The following is an 18,043-nucleotide window of genomic DNA, read 5'->3' as shown; positions in this document are numbered from 1 at the left end:
TAGTAAAGGAGAAAACAGGCAATAACAATTTTACTCATCACTGCAAAACTTTCATGAAATCAACAATCTGGATGGCTCCGGATTGCTAGAAAGTATAAAAATGACAAAAAGCATTAAAAAAAAGTATTTTCGCTACATGTTGCACAAATATGAACTACTCAAATAAAGAACAGAATTTCTCCAGTGCTATCACTAATGTCTAAAGAACTCTATATGAGTTTACTGAAATTACCAAATAATAAAAATCTCATGAAACAAAATTCAATAATAGGAAACATGCCCTGGCATCTCTAACGAACAAGACACCATATTACAAGCAATATCATCATCTTTAAAGAGGAAGTCATTTTAAAATGCAGGTGAAAAAAATTGCTGCTCATCATCATCTCAAATACTCATTCAAGAAGATGCACCACTTCGCAAAGCATGAGACTTCTTGGGTGTCCTAGAGGCCAGCTGCGACTCAGGCTGCAGATGGAACAATCTCTTAGAAGATGCAGACACAAAAACACACACATATGCACACAGAGAGTATTGATAAGCCTTACCTCTTTCTTCACTGGCTCCTCTTTCTCAGACAAGATCAGCTCAATGTGACATGGAGATGACATATAAGCTGCCATAAGTGTATGTAAATAATAAGGAACATAATGAAGAACAGTGAAGTGCAAACAAATTCATATTGACGGATTAACAAACTTACGGTTAATCCTTCCATGAGCACGATATGTGCGTCTCCTCTGCTTCTGTGCCTGGTTCACCTGGACATGGGAAATGTAAAGAGAATCCACATCCAAACCTTTCACCTGCATTGTAAATTGAAATCAGCAAGAGTACATGAAGACTGAAACTGGGGCAAGATATAGACATAATACTAAAATGAGACTTACATCTGCATTGCTCTCAGCATTCTTAAGCAAATCCAAAATGAACTTAGCTGATTTCACAGGCCAGCGTCCTTGCCCATTTGGCTGACGGTTCTTGGCCTGAGCTGTTCGACCAACACCACGGCAAAACCTTCGGAATGGAATGGCTTGTTTATGAGCCAAAACATCCTCCAAATAGCGCTTTGCCTTGGTCAAAGGCAACTTTCTAATGGCAAACGCAGTTTCCCTAGTATTCTGCAAATATTTGCAAAAATTATAACAAGGTGAATCTGCTCAAAACTTAAAAATTAGCAAACGAAGGGGAGAGTTTTTTAAGTGCTATAAATCAATTGCAAAAGTGAAACTGCAGTCGAAAACTTTAACAAATACTAGGTGTAATCATCACTTAGAGTACAATTACTTAATTTAAGAGCCGATGACAATGCAAATTTCATGGAAGAACTGCTTTTAAGAATTCAAATCATTCATTTAACCACTAATCCATGGAAAAGTCCAGCAATTTACTCTGTAAGAATGGTTGAGTAAATTTCCTCACCTGCACTTATGCCCAAGGATAAGGACCACAAGCAGCACTAGGATCACTAGACATTCTTCAGCACAACATTGCATCAACACAACTAAAGAGACAGAATGATTATGATGTCCCATCATTTACTGAACCTTCTGTCACAAAAAATAACAGAGGTTCACCCAATAACGATGTAACTGATTTCCCTGATGTTTACGAGAGGCCCATTCACAAAGGCAACAGGCCCCTGCTTTTTTCATCAGGTATGGTAAACAACAAATAAACAAAATTATTACTGTTAATAAAAAAGTTGTTTGAAAGAACTTTCAATTATACTAAATCAAATTAAAACAGTCTAGATGACTAACAAACATCTTCTGGCACCTCAGCCATTCAACTAATTCATTCCTATAATTAACTAAATTGGCATTCATCAATAACGGGGGTGAACAAGAACTCGAAGATGAGCAAATTAGAAGGACCCTTAGACTTGTTTAGCTAAAGCAGTTGAGCGAATAACTATTTTTGCATACACAGAGTAGAGAACCCTGATTGTCTACATCTAGTGTCAAAAGGCTCACTGAATTCTATTTAATTTAAGATCCAACAATCGATTCAGAGGCACAGCTAAATTCAAATAAAAACTGTATAGACATTCATGCATGAAAGCCGAGTGTGTTCCTTTTTCCAATTAATAATTAACACACTGAAATAACAGAAGCATGAGAAAATGAAAAGAGTTTAGATCGTAACGAACTTTGAAGTGAACCCTCAGATCCGATCCCCTCGCCTTGCAAGCTGCAAAAATAAAGACCATAAGTAATCGATCAAAATACGCAAAAATTGGGCACCCATTTCAAATCTCATTTTTTTTCTCATCCAATGAAGAGAGAGAAAAAAAAAAAGTTATCAAACGTCAATAGAAATAATTTTTTCTCCCTAAAAGGAGTTTCCAATGAATGAAGTGACAAATTGAAAAACAAATAAACAAACAATAGTCAGATGATGAAAAGGCGATCTAAAGCCGAACTTCAGGAGGAACTGAAAGTAATATTGGAGGCAACACAAGGAAATGAGATGAAAACTTGAAACACATATTAAACAGCGATATCAAGGAAAACCTAGCATGTTAATAGCTTACACTTGGTGGGGTTTTCCGGCTCCCTCGAATACTTAACCTGAAGAACACATAGAAGAGAGAATCAAAGCTTGCGTCAGTAGAACAACAATCAAAGAAGGAATCGGAGAAGTTTACACGAAGAATGTGCTGTAGATACCATTGCTGCTACTGCTGCTGCCGCCTGCGCTCAAACTCACTTTGTTCTTCCCCTTCTCTCTCTCTCTATATCGGGCTACCTGATCAAATGCTAGGTCACCCTCTTTAAGAACGAAAAACCCTAATACCGCCCTCCTCGGGTTTTTATTCCAAGTTCCGAAACCCTGGTACGAGTTTAGGCATAACTTGAAGGCCCACGGGCCATCAGTTTTTAATTGAGCTCAGAGAGCCCAGATACATAAAATGGCTCTGGGTTAACCAGGCACGATTTAGTCAAAAATTGTTATGTTGGTCCACATTCGGCCCCTGATAGATAGATGGGGCCGGATCAGGTCATTTTTGACAAATGTCCATTTCTTTCTGGATGAAAAACACATGTTCATCAGTCACATCCAAGATTCAGATTAAATTAAAATAAAAAAAATTTATACCTTCTAAATCTTTTATCGACCTTTGAATGTGATTGATGGACATATGTCTTTTATAAAGAGATAAATGGATGGTTTATTTTTGTCTTGAAAAAAAATCTAAATGAGGCTGAGGAGATGTTAAAGGACAAAATGCCCAATCCCTGATCCAAAACAGTTTCATCTAACGAATCAAGGTTGAGCCACGCATTGAGGCACAATTTGATGAAATAAAGCATAGCGGCTGAAATTGTATGATTATATTTGTTACCAATTAAAGCTTTAAAAGAACATGAAAAAAAAGAAAGTAGGGGAGAAATTGTGAGAGAAAATATAAGAGAAAGATAGGTTTGAAGTCTATTAACTAAAAATGGGAAAAACAAGTCAATTTTCATAAATTAAGTAGAAAATATAAGTTTTCTAAAAAGAATAAGTGTTAAATTCTTTCAATTACTTCAATAATTTGTTGTTTTTTTAAAAAGAATATAATAGAGAGAGAGAAATATAAATTGAGAAAGAAATGGAAAACAGAACACCTATTACTTAAATTATTAGTTCAATACAATATTAGAAAAATAATTGGTTAACTAATTAAAGTGAAAAATAAATACAATTGGTTCATGCTTTTGTGGTTTTTAAGGTTTTCAAAAAAGAATACTAGCAAAATAGAGAGCTGAATACCTGATAATTGTGAAAACTCCAATATCTCTTAGTTTTTAAAATTTTTCCTTGGTAGCGTTAGATAATGATTGAGAATAACATTTATATTTATTATTTTTACTTTCAAAATTTATTCAATACTAAAAAAAAAAAAAAAAAATATATATATATATATATATATATATAAAAAAAAAAAAAAAAAAAAAAAAAAAAAAAAAAAAAAAAAATTTATTTATTTTTGGGTAAAAAAATTTTATTCAATACTAGGAGGGCCAAATAGTGGTATTTCACATGTGGAATGAGAAAAATAAAGGAAGTAATCATTTAAAAATTTGGGGGAGTGGGGGTTGATCCTCTAGCTCATATGTGGCTCCAAATCTGCCTCCTAGGCTAACGAAACTGCCAGGGAGATCCACTCCTTTTTTGTTTACTAACCAAGTCTGGGTGGTAGTCAGAATTTGAATTGGTGATCCTCTACTTGTTAATGCTCCCTCACACTCCCATATATTAAGAGTAGAACCCATCTTTGAGTGGTGAAAATGAATTAGAGATGGGATCCTCAATAAGTCCCACATGAACCTCTTTATTAATATATAGTAAAAAAGTACGAGAGGAGCACAAACCTCTATTCGTCAAGTAGTGATCCTGGTCAATAAGCCATGACTTAGCACTAGTTTAGCTAGCAACATCTTCAAGGTCATGTCACTAGGTGGATGTAAAATATTTTTACCCAAAATAGAGTCTTAGATTGAGTCTAGATCCTCTCTTGCCGAGCAACCTGTCCTCCCATCCACTCACCCTCACATAGGGTTTTGCTCCTCTTTAGGGAGAATATGTCCGAGAGAGTGCCCAGTGAACTTTGAGAACCTGCCACGTGGAATATAGATCCAGTGGTTAAGATTAAATTCCTCTTTTTATCCTAAGTGAACTTAACACATCTGTGTAGAATCCTGTTATGGGTGATCCAGAGAGAACCACTAAACTGGGACGGGTCAGTTCAAACGGTTCATAGGCTCTCGAATCCATGTGAGCCAGATTTGCAAGCCAGCCAGAGGCAGTTTTCAGACGGTAATAGGCAAGGCAAGTGTAGTAGAGCCGCCCAGTAGCTTTTCAGCTAGGCCAGCTGCAAATAAGGGATTTGAAATATCTCCTATCGGGCGTTGTCCCTCAGGATTAAATTTAGCATTAAATTTAACAGTAAATGCCTTGAGAACCACGAGGTCACTATTTGTCCCCCAACAAGGAACAACATCACATCACGGTGATACTTGAGATGATCTTCAACTTCGTAAAGGAGATCAACAGCTGTCTAGAAAGCTATTCTTGTCATAGAGCAACATCATCCTTGCTCAGAAGCCATCTCTACATCAAATCCTTTTTCAATGAATCAACTCAAAAGGGTCATAGGTTCGTTATAAATAGCGACGAGTCACCCATATAGAAACACACTCTCCAGCCATTACTCTCCTTCTTAACTCCACCAAGAACATTATTTCCATTAATCTCCTGTATCTTATTTGAGCATTAATTATTCTAAGAGTGTTCTCAGTGTCTTCTTTAAGGAATAAGGAATGACTTAATCATTGAAGGTGGCTTCATGTCCTCAAAGGCGACCCACTTTCACTTATGCTTTGGTTTCAGGAGAACCGGATTCAAGGAAGACCAAAACCAGACGAAGAAGTAGATCCTCTCACAACAAATCCAAACCCAAACTCGATTTGATTCTCATTTTCTCTTTTCTTTCAAATTGCAACAGTGAACATGAACGATGGGGATTGGGATGAAGATTTGAATCCCACCTTCCCCTTTCTAATGGATTCAGATCGGTTTAATGGCTGAATAGTTGTAATAGTAGTCATCAAATTCGAAATCTCTTGAAGCAAGTTCATAAAATCAGCATTCTCGTCTGCGTTGCAGAACCAAATCCATACAAATACCCAACCCATTACAAATTACAAAACGAAATTAATAAAATCTAGTAGGGTCTTCTACGAATTAGTAGAATAACAACTAATTAGTTTGAAAGCTGTTAAGTATATTTATAGAGTTTGAAAGCTGTTAACTAATTGTGGGTCCACTAACAAAATAATGTTGGGTTTCTTTTAAGTGCAATATATTAGGAGTGGGAGTGGGTTCTAACTGGATTAAAACTATTAGTCGCCCGTTAAGTATATTCAAATTTCAAACGTTGAGGGACCCCTCAGTTTATTTAATACACTGTGTTCTTATAATTTATTTTATTTTTTTGAATTATATATTTTTGAATTATATAATTAATGCTTAATGACCAATTAACTCATTTTCAAACCATATATTTATATAATGTATTAAATAACCTCAAACACTTTGTTAATTTTACATTTGAAATTTGAATATGCTTAACGGTGGTTAACCCAACATTTGTTTATAAATCCACCTAAAGGGACCTTAGTTTATACAAAGACATAAAAAACTCTTATCTGTAAAATGAGTATTAGACACCCTCCACGGCTCCACCCATACCCAGCCAACACACCTCCAACCACTAATTAAACAGATGACTCCTGCAAGCGGATGACTCACTAAAAAACCTGCAACCTCTCTTTCTCTCTCTCTCACCCAAAGGTGAAATGATTGGTGACAGTCATTTTAGAAAGAACTGAAAGAACATAACTTATTGTTGAACAATTCCCAGATTTTCTCTATTAATTTCCAACAAAAGCGATCAGTTTCAATGGGATTAGCGTTAGAATGAAGCCACCATGGATCAATCTGGAGGAAGAGGCAAGTAAAAATGGCTTTCGAAACCTGGGATTGGAGTGGAATTGAAATGGAATCCTTGGGCTCTCCTGATCAGATCTGTATCTGAGCAAACCCAATTCCAATTCGAGCTAACAGGCAGGAAAGGGACTGGACGAACGTCTTCCATGATCTTCCCTGATGAGAAAAACATGTGCTTATAACTCTACCCGTTTTGAAATACGATTGGAGAAACGGGAGAAACCTGTTCGAGAGAGACGCGATGATATTCCAGAACAGCCGAGCATTGTCTCACAGCCATAGTTCCAGAACGATTCTGCAATCAATGATCCATTTGCATTTGAAACAGGAATACATATTTGGTAACATTTCGACTTGATTTTCATCCAAAAAAACCTCGATTGCAAGAGTTCCACATTTCATTTTAAAATTAAATCTGTACATACATATATATAACTGTAAACATCAAACCTAGGATCCACAAAAATATGAACAGTATCAAATTATCACTGTGAGGAAGGAGTATGAATGGGTAAAACCAAAACATCTTGGAACTAGAAAACATAACTAGACAGAAAGCTTGAATAGGCAATGACATCTACCCAACTTGGGAAGAGGCTCCTCAATTTCCTCGTGTCTTCAACCAAGTGCTGTTCAAGAACAGCTACTTCCACCCTTAAAGGTTCAGAGCTGTTGGCCTGTCATTTCCACTCATAGAATGAGTTAAACGAACGAGTAACGATTTACTTTATTTGGCAAAAGCTAACAACATTAGAAACAGAACTCAGAGCAAAGAATATAAGTTGCAGCAAAGAAAAAAAGAGCCCAAAATTTGATATCAGAGAGTTGTACTCCAATATGTAAGCACAACTCGAAGCAACAAAGACAACCACGTCAGATAATCCGAATAATGGATAATGGTCCTCAATCATCTTATAAAGACTGAAGAGAATCTAAACAAATTATGCTTAACTGTAGAGATTAAGGAGTAGGTATGTGTCAGACAGCCCAGCAGAACGAAGACCTATGGAACTAAATTAGTCAGTTGGATATTAGAGAAACAAAAACTCGTTAATTTGAAGATTCATTTTGAATTATTTGATTTATTAGATCTTGAATTTTTATGAATTTCGTTTCATTTTCAGCAATTGATGGAATAATGAGTCGCGGAAAAAAGATATGACTGTACCAGCTACAAGATGTTCCTTGATAAGTATCCTACACATAAGCACACATCCATGAAAATGAAGTCTGAAACAGCATATCATGAACCTCACATAGGAAAGGATAATTCTGAAGAACACAATTGGAAATCTCCAATTGCATACTTCTTGAGCTTGAACCACTAATGAGCTCCAGGTTCCCAATAACTGGTCACCCTCACAAATATAACCACCATATTTCAGCATCCCAGCAGATCGACTCTTATATGTCCAGAGCATACTTATATTGGGTGCACGTGCACATGCAAGTGTACAAGAAGTAGAAGTGTTTTCTCTGCATATTTTCATAACTCAAAAAAGACTCAGGAGGATTCTGAACCCTGCTTTTTAATTGCTAATGCAACCAAAGGTGGGAAAATGCATCCACAAGGAAAGCAGGCTTGGGAGAGTGATTTCCATAAATTACAAACCTACCCCCTACATGGAAAGGCATTTCATGTCTTCCAAATGCTGAGCAAGGGAAAAATGGAATCATGTACTAGATAACAGTTCCCACATCACAATCATCTGAAAACATTTACAAAGTGGGAAAATTTCATATATTGTCCAACTGCCAAAATGGGTTATTATGTGTAATCAGAGAATGTGCTTTACCTCTAACCAAAAAGTCCAGTTGTCGGAGCTACTTCCACTGAGTCTACAGATGTATGATGGTGCACCGCCAGTGATAATTACAGGAGCTATAAAATTTTTGCATGTAATAAATTATGGTTTGCAAAAAGAACATACAACAGAACTCAAAAGCAGAATCAACCAATTTTAGATCACCTGGAAGCATGTTGTCAGCAAATGACCAATTGGACAAAGGACCTGTAATGTTGAGAACTGTAACCCAAACCTCCTTCAAAGATCTGAAAAACGAAAAGAAAGTGAGAAATGTTTATTATATATTAATAGAGCAAAAGCAACACCGGAATATCATAGATCAGTTCTTTTTTCTTTTGGGGGGTGGGGATGGGATTGGGTTGTGTGAATTATTTCATTTATAGGTCTAGGACATCTTGTTATGTTAGGCTTTCCATGCTGATAACTATGTCATGAGTGCAACAGATATTCCAGCATGCATATTATTCCTGAACAGAAAAATGCAATGTATCTTTTTCTCCTCTCAGAAGGGATTAAAATCCTTTTGTTTTGCAATAGTTGGTCTCCGTCTCCTTGTCACAGTGGTCCCACTTTGCTTCCAGAATGGAGAGAGAGGAAAAGTTTCCAATTTTGAGTACTCTATAAAAAAATTAGTACAATTTAATGGCTATATAAGATGTATATACATTACTAGAAAATTAGAGGTTTTTCTCGTTGTGCCATTAGCTTGGAAAAACAATAAAAAAGGATATAATATAACCATTAGGGGCAGTTTTGGCTTCAAGGCAAATTGGGACGCTACTAGAAGTCAACAGTGATCCCCATTTAGTTGGGACAAGGCTCGTAGTTGTTGTTGGCATGGTGGGAGATCTCGCGAGATATCTCGCTATTTTGAGATAGCGAGATGAGAGGAGAGAGGGGATTTGAGAGATGGGAGATCTCGCCATATCTCGGTGAAATCTTCCCATCTCTGGTCCAACCACCTGGGTTTAGGGGGTTCTAAAACCCCCTATCTCGCTCAAGAGAGGCATATCTCGCCTCTCTCTCTCTGCAACCCTCAAAACTTGTCGAAAAATTGATTTTTGGCCGGAATTTGTTGGGGATTCAACTTCTAAACATCCTTAACACATCTACAACATCAGATTATCATTCAAGCCTATTTCAACTAGATCTTCAACAAAGGTAAGATTTTCCCCCAAATTTGAATTTTTTCAAGTAGAATGTTCTACAATGGGTGTGTGAGTCTAGTATAAATATATGTTGATCTACTAGCTTTGATTTAGACTTTCATGGAAACAAATTTAATGTGACACTTAAATTGATATATGACATAAAACAGTGATGAGTTGACTTGGGAGTCATATGTGGCCACCGTTTAGAATCAGTTGATGCAGAATGCTGAGTGATACTCTTGTAATCATGTAATCTTGTACTCTTATGATTGTGAACTTATGCATTATGATTTATGACTTACTAAAAGTCTAAAACTTATGATTGTAAAATTTTGAAGACATTTAAGTTCTTTCATAGTTTGATGTGTAATGTATTTGATACTTGATAGTTGATAACTTGAATTACTTGATATCTCTATATTACATGTTTTTTAACCTTGCATTTCACAACATTTCGATTTTACACATAGGGTCAACTTAGAAGACATACTTAGGGTTATTTTCTCACAAATCTAAGGCCACCAGTGTGTTCAAAAGGCCTTACATAGGCTAAATACCAAGTTTCAGCCCAACCGGGGCCCTAAAACCCACCGAGATGGGCCACCAAGTTTATGCCAGAAAATTTGTATATCTCGACCGAGATCTTGGTTTTTTTAAGTGGTGAGATCTTGCTCGAGAGCTAGATCTCCCACCATGGTTGTTGGAAGTTAATAGGCCACTGATTTCAAAAGCTTACACTCCCCCAAGACCAATCACAAATCACCCCCTGCCCCTCCCCGGTAAGTACAGCAGCATCCCAACCCTTCCCCACCTCCTCTAGACCCATCGCAAATCACCCGCTGCCCCTCCCTTGTTCTGTGCAATCCCAGTAGATCCTTCCCCTTGCTGCTGCATCTCAACAGCAGTTTTCCCCACCCACCCCCTATCCCTCTTCCCTAACCCCTGCGACACCTCCAAGTCACTCCTCCACCTCTCCCTAGCCCTGCGGCCTTCCCATTCCCTTGCCTCCACCTATCGCACCTCTTTCCACCCCCTTCTCTGACTTGCGGCAACAGTAGCACAGAAAAAAGATAAGAAAACAGAAAAGGGAAGAAACAGAAAAAGAAAAGAAGAAAAAAAGAAAGAAAAGAACAGAAAGAAGAAAGGAGAGAAGTTTCCCAAGAACTTCAATTCCTTGAATTGCTTTCCCTCCAAAGTTTTCCTAAATCTTCCCTTCAACTGATACCCATTATAAAATCCCTACCTCAACCCAATTGTGTTTCTTTATTTTCCTTTCAATTCCCATCTACCCATAGGATCCCATAAGATTATTGGAATTATTTGCAGGAAGATTCTGGGCAAATCCTTAATTTTAGGGAATCTTTCCAAGAAAACCTAACCCTAGAATTGGATTAACATCAAAGAGCTCCTGGTTGTCTTGCAGCCTTCTGGTTTGTTCTAAGGGCCTGTTGTTTCTTAGCTTCTTTTGGAAGGTTTTGAGTGGTAGGAAGACAATCTAGGGTTCACAAAACCCTGCCGCTGAAGGCTTCAATGCTGTTTTCGAGCTTTGGTCTCTAGGATGGGTGTAAACCTGAAGTTAGGATCGTAGGTCTAGGGTTTAGAAAAACCAAATCTAAATCTTACTGTTCTCAATTTTAGGTTTAAAGTCTTAAGTTTTAGGGTTTCAAGGTTTTTGCGGTTATGTGAACCAAATTCTAGGGTTTAGTTGTCTAAATCTGGCCCCAGAATCAAGCTCACTCTAGGATCCTCTTTATTGAAAACCAGCAGTCTTCTAGGGCTGTGAATGCCTTTGGTGGTTGGTATTCGGATGGTTTAGCATTCACAAGGGTTAGGTAAAGGTCTAGAAGGATTCGACCAGGCATAGGGTTAAAGGACTCAGGGTTCTTAAGCTTAAAAGCTTGCTGTAACTTAGATTTCAGATCTGATGAATTCTAGGGTTCAGTTACGCTAGGAATAGGAAAGATGTTAGTATTTCATAATTTCAGGTCAGGTGCAATAGGTTGGGTTTAAAAATTAGGTTTCCTACTTGGAGTGGACTCTTGAGGTGGAGGCTGGGTCTAGGGTTGTGAGGGGAGGTAATGGTGTAGAAGAAGCTAAACCTAAAATGGGTTTTGTGGGGTTTTGGAGTTGTAGGTGTTTTAGTAAAACTAGGGTTTAGGGTTTCTAGAGCTTGAGGATGAAATACAAGAGTCTTTAAAACCATGGTGGGAGATCTCGTGAGATATCTCGCTTTTTCAAAGAAGCGAGACAAGATGGAGATCGAGAGCATAGAGTTGAGATATTTCGCTTGAGATTTTGCTATATCTGGTCTCACCATATCTTGCTGGAACTCTCAAATTTTGCCCATTTTTATTGCAAATTTCGATTGGATTTTCACTTGCAATTACTCTTAGCACAACTACAACATCGAAGGAAGATCAATCATTCTTTGTTTGTCTTATGAACTTATGACTTAATGACTTATATAGAACTTTTAATGGTTGTATAATTTTATTATTCGATTCTTGAAAATTGAGATTGTGATACTCATATGGATGGAATTTTGATGACATTTAGGTTATTTGATGCATTTGATACACTCGGTTTTCATTTATATGCCTTAAAGGTTCTATATTTCATGTTGTATAACCTAGCATTCACACAATGGATAGACATAGAAATCATATTTAGGTTTGTTTTTTGATAAATCCAAGGCCACCAATGTATTCAAATTGCCTTAAATAGGCTAAATACCAAGTTTCAACCCAATTGGGACCTTAAAACCCACCGAGATGAGCCATCGAGTTGATGCCAAAAAATCGCATATCTTGACCGAGATCTTGCCGAGATAGTCGAGATCTCGGTTTTTCAAGGTGGTGAGATCTCGCTCGCTCGAGAGATCTTCTACCATGTTTAAAACCTAATGGAAGGTCTAATGGTGGAACTAGAAGTAGGACTAGGGACTAGAGAAGGGTTGATCCTATAGGGGAACAGAGGGGGTAAGCTGCTGCTGTGGAACAGAAAAGGAGATGAGGGAGCTCATGGGTGGTAGGGGAGAAGGGGAGAGGATTGGGAATGGGCACGTAGGCTGTACTTGGGATTAGAAGGGAGCTGCTGGAGTTGAAGACACTAGCTGACCTTAAAGACAAACTGCAGAATTTGATCACCATTGAAGTGATAGGAGCCCACGACTTCTTTACTTGCCTCCAAACTCAATCTCAGTTTTATTATTCAAATCAACCCGTACTTACAGAGAATGGAGGCTTTATTTAAAGCCTCTAGAAGGAAACACACAATGATTCAACTAGGAAACCAACTTAGATTCAAACTTCAATCTGATACTAAGTATGACCCTTACTCACGGACTCTTAACTTGAACAAGGATGCTATCATATCTCACTCTAGAAGGATCCAATTTGGAATCTAAGAGTGGATATTGAATTCTAAAAAGAAACAGACTAAAACTAGGGGTTTCCCACACAAGCTAGGAATCATAACCTAACAAGGACTTTGCAATAACTCACAAAATAATGACTCAAATTGAAAATCAAAGTAGATCTAGGGTCCTAATAACATGCTTGACCCAATGACACCCTAACCTTTGACTAGACGTTTGATGCCCCGCATCTTTTTATACTATTATTTAATCATTGTCTGTGAATATTTCAGTCTTTTAAGATTAAAGGATCATGATGGTTGGTTTGATGGTTTAATCAAGTGGTTTGAGTGTAGTTAAAGAATAACTTAAATGAGACTAGATTTCAATTGATATTTTGGTCGAGGTCGGACATCGCTTGTGGGTCCCACAACAGTATAGTTAGACTAAACTGAAAACTAGAAAATGATCAGCATAATTTTTTGAACCCGGAGGTATTAATATTTGCAACTCAGGACGGGCCTTGCATAAGATGATAAAGTGAGCCCACAAACCATGAAGAAGCCCACTATTTAATTAAATATGTATACAATAATATGTACATAATATTATATATATATATATATTATATTAAGCATAAGAGAGTAAGAGGAGAGAGAAGGAGGGGGTGACACCTCCCTCTCCCTCCCACCTACGTGGTGGATGTTCACAAATAGTAAGGTGGTATGAAGCGTCATTTAATAAGAGAAGAGAGAAAGAGAAAGAGAAAGAGGAGGAGGTGGCATTCTAAGTGATAACGTGGTAAGTCAATTGCATATCCATGTTATGATTTTTATATGATTATATATATACAATATGCTTAAGAGAAATGAAAAGAGAAATAAAATGAAGGAATGGAGAGGCATCACATGCGTGGAAACAGAGAGAGGGAGTTGAGAGAACAGAGAGAGAAGAGAAAAGAGAAGAGGAGTTAAGGAGGATAGAGAAGAAGTGGAGAAATTAAGAGAGAGAGAGGAAGCCATTAAAAAGGCAAGAGGAGAGAGAAAGAGCAAGAGGAGAGGTAGAGAGGAGAGAGAAAAGAAAGAGAAAGAAAAGTACGTGCAGAATTTGCAGAACACTTAAGGAGGAGAGAGAAGAGGAAGAGAAGAGAGTAAAGAGAGTAGAAGTGGAGAGGAGAAGAGAGAGAATAAGTGGAGTGGAGTGGAGAGAGAAGAGAAAGACAAGAGAGGAGAGAGAAAATAAAAGGAAAACCCCTTGTTGGCTCCTGCGTACTCGAAAAATAGCCGATAATTGTTCGGAATTTAGGAGAGAGGATAGACTTTTAAACTGAGGCAAGATCGAGAGACGAACATGGAACATCAACAGGTAAGTGATATCAACCAACACATGTATGTTATAAGTGGGTGATTCCACTTAGTAGACAGGTAGCATTCACATGTTAATATAAAATTTATTTATTTATTCACTTATACAAATTATGGAAATGCATGATATATTGCTTTATGAATGGAATAGAAATGCATGGGATCGGATGACAGCTTAACAACTTGATTGAACTACTTGAATTGAAATGCCGATAGTCTTCTTGAGATGTTGAATTTTGAATTTGAAATGATGCTTATGCTTGTTAAATGTAGAATTATCATGTTCTCATATTTACATGATTGGATTGTATGAATTGTGTCTTGTCTTATTCAGGATAAGACTAAGTGATGATTGAAATGCAAAAGGTACATTGAAATGGACAGAGAATAGTAATGCAATACTGAAATTGAATATGAAAATAGTAAAATAAAAAAAGAAATAAAATGTTAATGGCTTCTGTAAGTCCTGGTACTTAACGTACCCAAATGGGAGGGCATGAAGCGGCTTCTGTAAGTCCTCCTACTTAATGTACCCAAATGGGAGGGCATGAAGCAAGACTGAAAAGTGGAAAGAAAAGGAAGGAAATAATAAGAATAAAGAAAGACATAAAATGTTAATGGCTTCTGTAAGTCCTGGTACATAATGTACCCAAATGGGAGGGCATAAAGCAAGACTGAAAAGTGAAAAGACAGACTAGATTGATGATGACCTCCTGTAGAGAACACCTGACCTTGTGCCAAAAGACTGAAAAGAGAATCTCTTAATGAGAACATCTAAGACTGAGACTGATGCCACTTGTGTGGTTTGGACTAATGGTGTCCTCTCTACAGGTAGCGCTTATGTCTGATTTGATAATGAAAAAGGAAAAGGAAAATAAAAAGAAAATTGGAATGCATGATGTTATATGATTTCGATGTGATAAGTGATGCATGATGAATTGCCCAACTTACTTATATGGTTGTCTATATTGCTTACTGGGCCGCAAAGCTCACTATTGTAAATGTTGATAGGTCCTCAGATACATGACAAGGGCAAAGGTGCTACCACCTGACAATGCCTTTAAAGTAGAAGATGAAAACTCTTTTTCTTCTTGTTACAACTAATGTTTGCCTAACTGAATTGTGGATGTATATATTTCCACTGAGATTGTGTATGTACTTAATTAGATACTGTTGAAAGCTCAAATGTAAACATCACATGACTTTGGACTGTAAACATATGTTTATGAGTCAAACTGTCGAACAAGTTATCTGTCTTAGGCCTTGGAAATGTTTAGTTTAGCATTGTTTTAGTGGTTATAAACATGTTGATACGAGAGGAACTGTCATGTGGCTCTAGTTGAATGTCCGTAATGTAAGCCCCACCAAGCCTGTGAAAACTGGGGTCGTGACACGACGAGAATTACCAAAATGACCAAAATACCCGTAGTGGGTTAGGGGCCATAGGGTTTTGGTGAAGTTACCTAGGCCCTGTGCTGCCCTTGGAAACAATTTTCATCATAGGGTTTTTAGAAAGAAATAGGACAGGGACTGCGATTGAGTATTAATGGGAGTTTTTTTTTTTGTGTGGATTTTGAAGGAAGGGGAATTTTGTTGGAGGGTTTGAGAAAATGAGTTTTGGGGAAAAGGAGGATGGCCAAATGGAGTAGGGAAGGGGGAAACAAAAGGGTGCATTTGGGGAGGTGGGCAGGGGAGGTGAAGGGAATGATTTGGATCGTTACTTACCAGTTTTAGGAAGGCTGGGATGGAGGATTGGGAAGTGGAGGCAGATCAGCAGCTCTGCCGAAGGAAATTCCTTCAATCTGAAACCCTAAGAGCTCTACTCGACACCTGAACTTCCTGTAACAAACTTCTCAATAATTGTATTCTCAAAATTGTCTTGTTAAAACTTACAAAGCATAGGCTGTCTATTTATAGCCTTTATTACTGACTCCTAACAGTATTTAACATAAAAACAGAGTTCAAATAGGATTACTACTTACTCATCCTAAACTGACTCAAGTAACAAACAAAAAGCATATTTGAACTCCTAACAAACTCCTAATTACAGTTACGCCCAGCTGGCTCGAGTAGGGCTGCCAAAATTACCAAGATACCCTGGTATTGAATCATTCTCCTATGCTGCCGGGCAGCAAGCCTAATTCTTCTTTTGGGCCTTGAGACTCTTCTTGGGGTGGGTGTGGTGAGCTACATTATGGAGACGAAGTCTTTCACAAGTTGCCAGCGGCCCAACTGAGAAGCTAACCCATGCTTCTATGGTCCTTACATGATTATAGAATGAATAGGACCAGTGGCCTATAGACTCCAATTACCGGCTGATTCCAGGATCCATCCGGTCTTCCACATATCACAGCTGAAGAAATTTACTGGCAGGAAAACTCAATCACAACCACTACCATCTTGCTTAGCAGGACTGGGGAACCACACTCACACCTGAAGAGTTGTGGGACATCTGATTACTCACCTCAAGGTTCTTTGGAGATTTTGATTAAATGGACAGATTTGCCATCATGTAAAAACACCCAGGAAGACTACACTGAAATGATTCAGCAATTTCCTACTTTCTACCTTGAGGACAAGTTTAAACTTATGAGGGATGGTGCTGATAGGCCACTGATTTCACCAGTTTACACATGAGATCAGGCCCGCTGCTGGGTAGTTAGACCAGAAGTTATCCACATTAATAAGGAGAAGTTATCCATATGTGAATAAGGAGAATAAATTGTTAATTAAATGAAAATAAAGAGTTTTTTTTTCTTTTTTTTTTTTTGGGGGGGGGGGTTGTGACGGGGTGGGGGTGGGGCTCACACATGGACACCACTGGTTGTGCAGGCCAATCAATTCAGCTATGCAACTCAGATATGGGCAAGGGGGGAGAATTCAGAAGGAAGGTTTCAGTTTGTTGATGGTATCAGGTCTACTGCTGGGGAGGCAGGCCTCTAGGTAACCAGATCAACTCTTGCTAATTTTTCCATTTTAATTTTCTCATTATCGTGTGTGATTGAGAGCCTATCAGCAGTCACAGTGATCTGGACCATCTACCATTGTTTTTCCAGCTTATACCATCTGTTCCCGCTCATTGTTTTGAGGGTGCAGAGTAATGGATATATTACTGTTACGCATCTATGGACATACGCAAGATGTATGCCACAGTGGGATATTTGACTGAGTTACTATGAAAATGAATACATGTCTAATCTAGATTATGTCCTCTCCAACAGTGCGAATGGACACATCATTTGACATGTGATTGTATGATGTCAGATTCAGAAATGTAACAGACCAATGTGACAATAATATTTTTCCAACACTTTAACAATACAGAGACCCAATGCCTGAATTTCAAAAGCACTAATTCGTTGGTCCCTTAATAATTGGGGTATACTATTACATGGTAACCAGAGGGGAGGGCCTTGGCGCAATGTTAGTTGTAGCCTGTTAGTTGTAGCCTGAGGTCAAGGCATCGAAACAGCCTCTGAGCAAAAATTGCTGGGGCAAGGCTGGGTAGGAAAATGCCCCCATGCCCCCACCCCCCACACGGCGACTCCGCTTGTGCTGAAGCCTTTGGCAGTGAGTTTGGCCTTTTCCTATTATATGATTTATGATTACTAGTTGGTACAACAACCATGTTCTATTAATTTGATAATCCTCTTGTATGGATGTGCACACATACAAGGCACTCACTCCACATCTAGAAATCAGTATATGGGAAATCATGCATTGATAAAAATCAGTTGAGAAGTAGATAACATATAAACACATCTTACTATCTTACACGTCCACAAAGTTTCATGTGTACTTTATAGATGCTCACCCCAAGAAAAGCTCTGAGTATACTTTTCGAGATCCATCGTTAGGAAAAGTAGG

The 18,043-nt window shown here is 37.9% G+C and overlaps 2 protein-coding genes and 1 non-coding gene across 4 annotated transcripts in view; all 3 read right to left on the bottom strand.

The window, feature by feature from the left end:
• LOC149006345 (Ribosomal protein L22p/L17e family protein) lies at positions 1-2,793 on the bottom strand. The gene is made up of 7 exons (XM_089166875.1): positions 2,673-2,793; positions 2,537-2,573; positions 2,153-2,193; positions 891-1,121; positions 704-806; positions 549-616; positions 1-468 (listed from the first exon to the last, which is right to left on the bottom strand). Exons 1-7 carry the CDS (start codon positions 2,673-2,675, stop codon positions 400-402), a joined length of 552 nt encoding a protein of 183 aa, XP_089023001.1. The 5' UTR covers positions 2,676-2,793; the 3' UTR covers positions 1-399.
• On the bottom strand, positions 1,525-1,652 carry LOC149006346 (small nucleolar RNA snoR74). The gene has a single exon (XR_016175364.1). It is a non-coding gene; the product is annotated as a small nucleolar RNA snoR74 (small nucleolar RNA).
• A 4,076-nt stretch (positions 2,794-6,869) lies between the features above and the next one.
• The window catches only part of LOC149006344 (Zn-dependent exopeptidases superfamily protein), a 41,993-nt gene continuing 30,819 nt past the window's right edge, over positions 6,870-18,043 (bottom strand). For both annotated transcript variants that reach the window (XM_089166762.1, XM_089166763.1), the window contains 4 exons: positions 17,991-18,043; positions 8,469-8,551; positions 8,295-8,380; positions 6,870-7,175 (listed from right to left, as the gene is read on the bottom strand). The exon at positions 17,991-18,043 is cut by the window's right edge and continues 111 nt beyond it. In XM_089166762.1, coding sequence (XP_089022888.1) covers positions 7,032-7,175; positions 8,295-8,380; positions 8,469-8,551; positions 17,991-18,043 — 366 coding nt within the window. In that variant the 3' untranslated portion in view covers positions 6,870-7,031. The remainder of the gene's footprint in view (positions 7,176-8,294; positions 8,381-8,468; positions 8,552-17,990) is intronic.

This window comes from Hakea prostrata, chromosome 8, assembly GCF_041222555.1.
Source record: "Hakea prostrata isolate BN-2017 chromosome 8, UWA_Hpros_2, whole genome shotgun sequence".
Taxonomy (NCBI): Eukaryota; Viridiplantae; Streptophyta; class Magnoliopsida; order Proteales; family Proteaceae; genus Hakea; species Hakea prostrata.
This window is presented reverse-complemented; position numbering and strand designations above follow the sequence as displayed.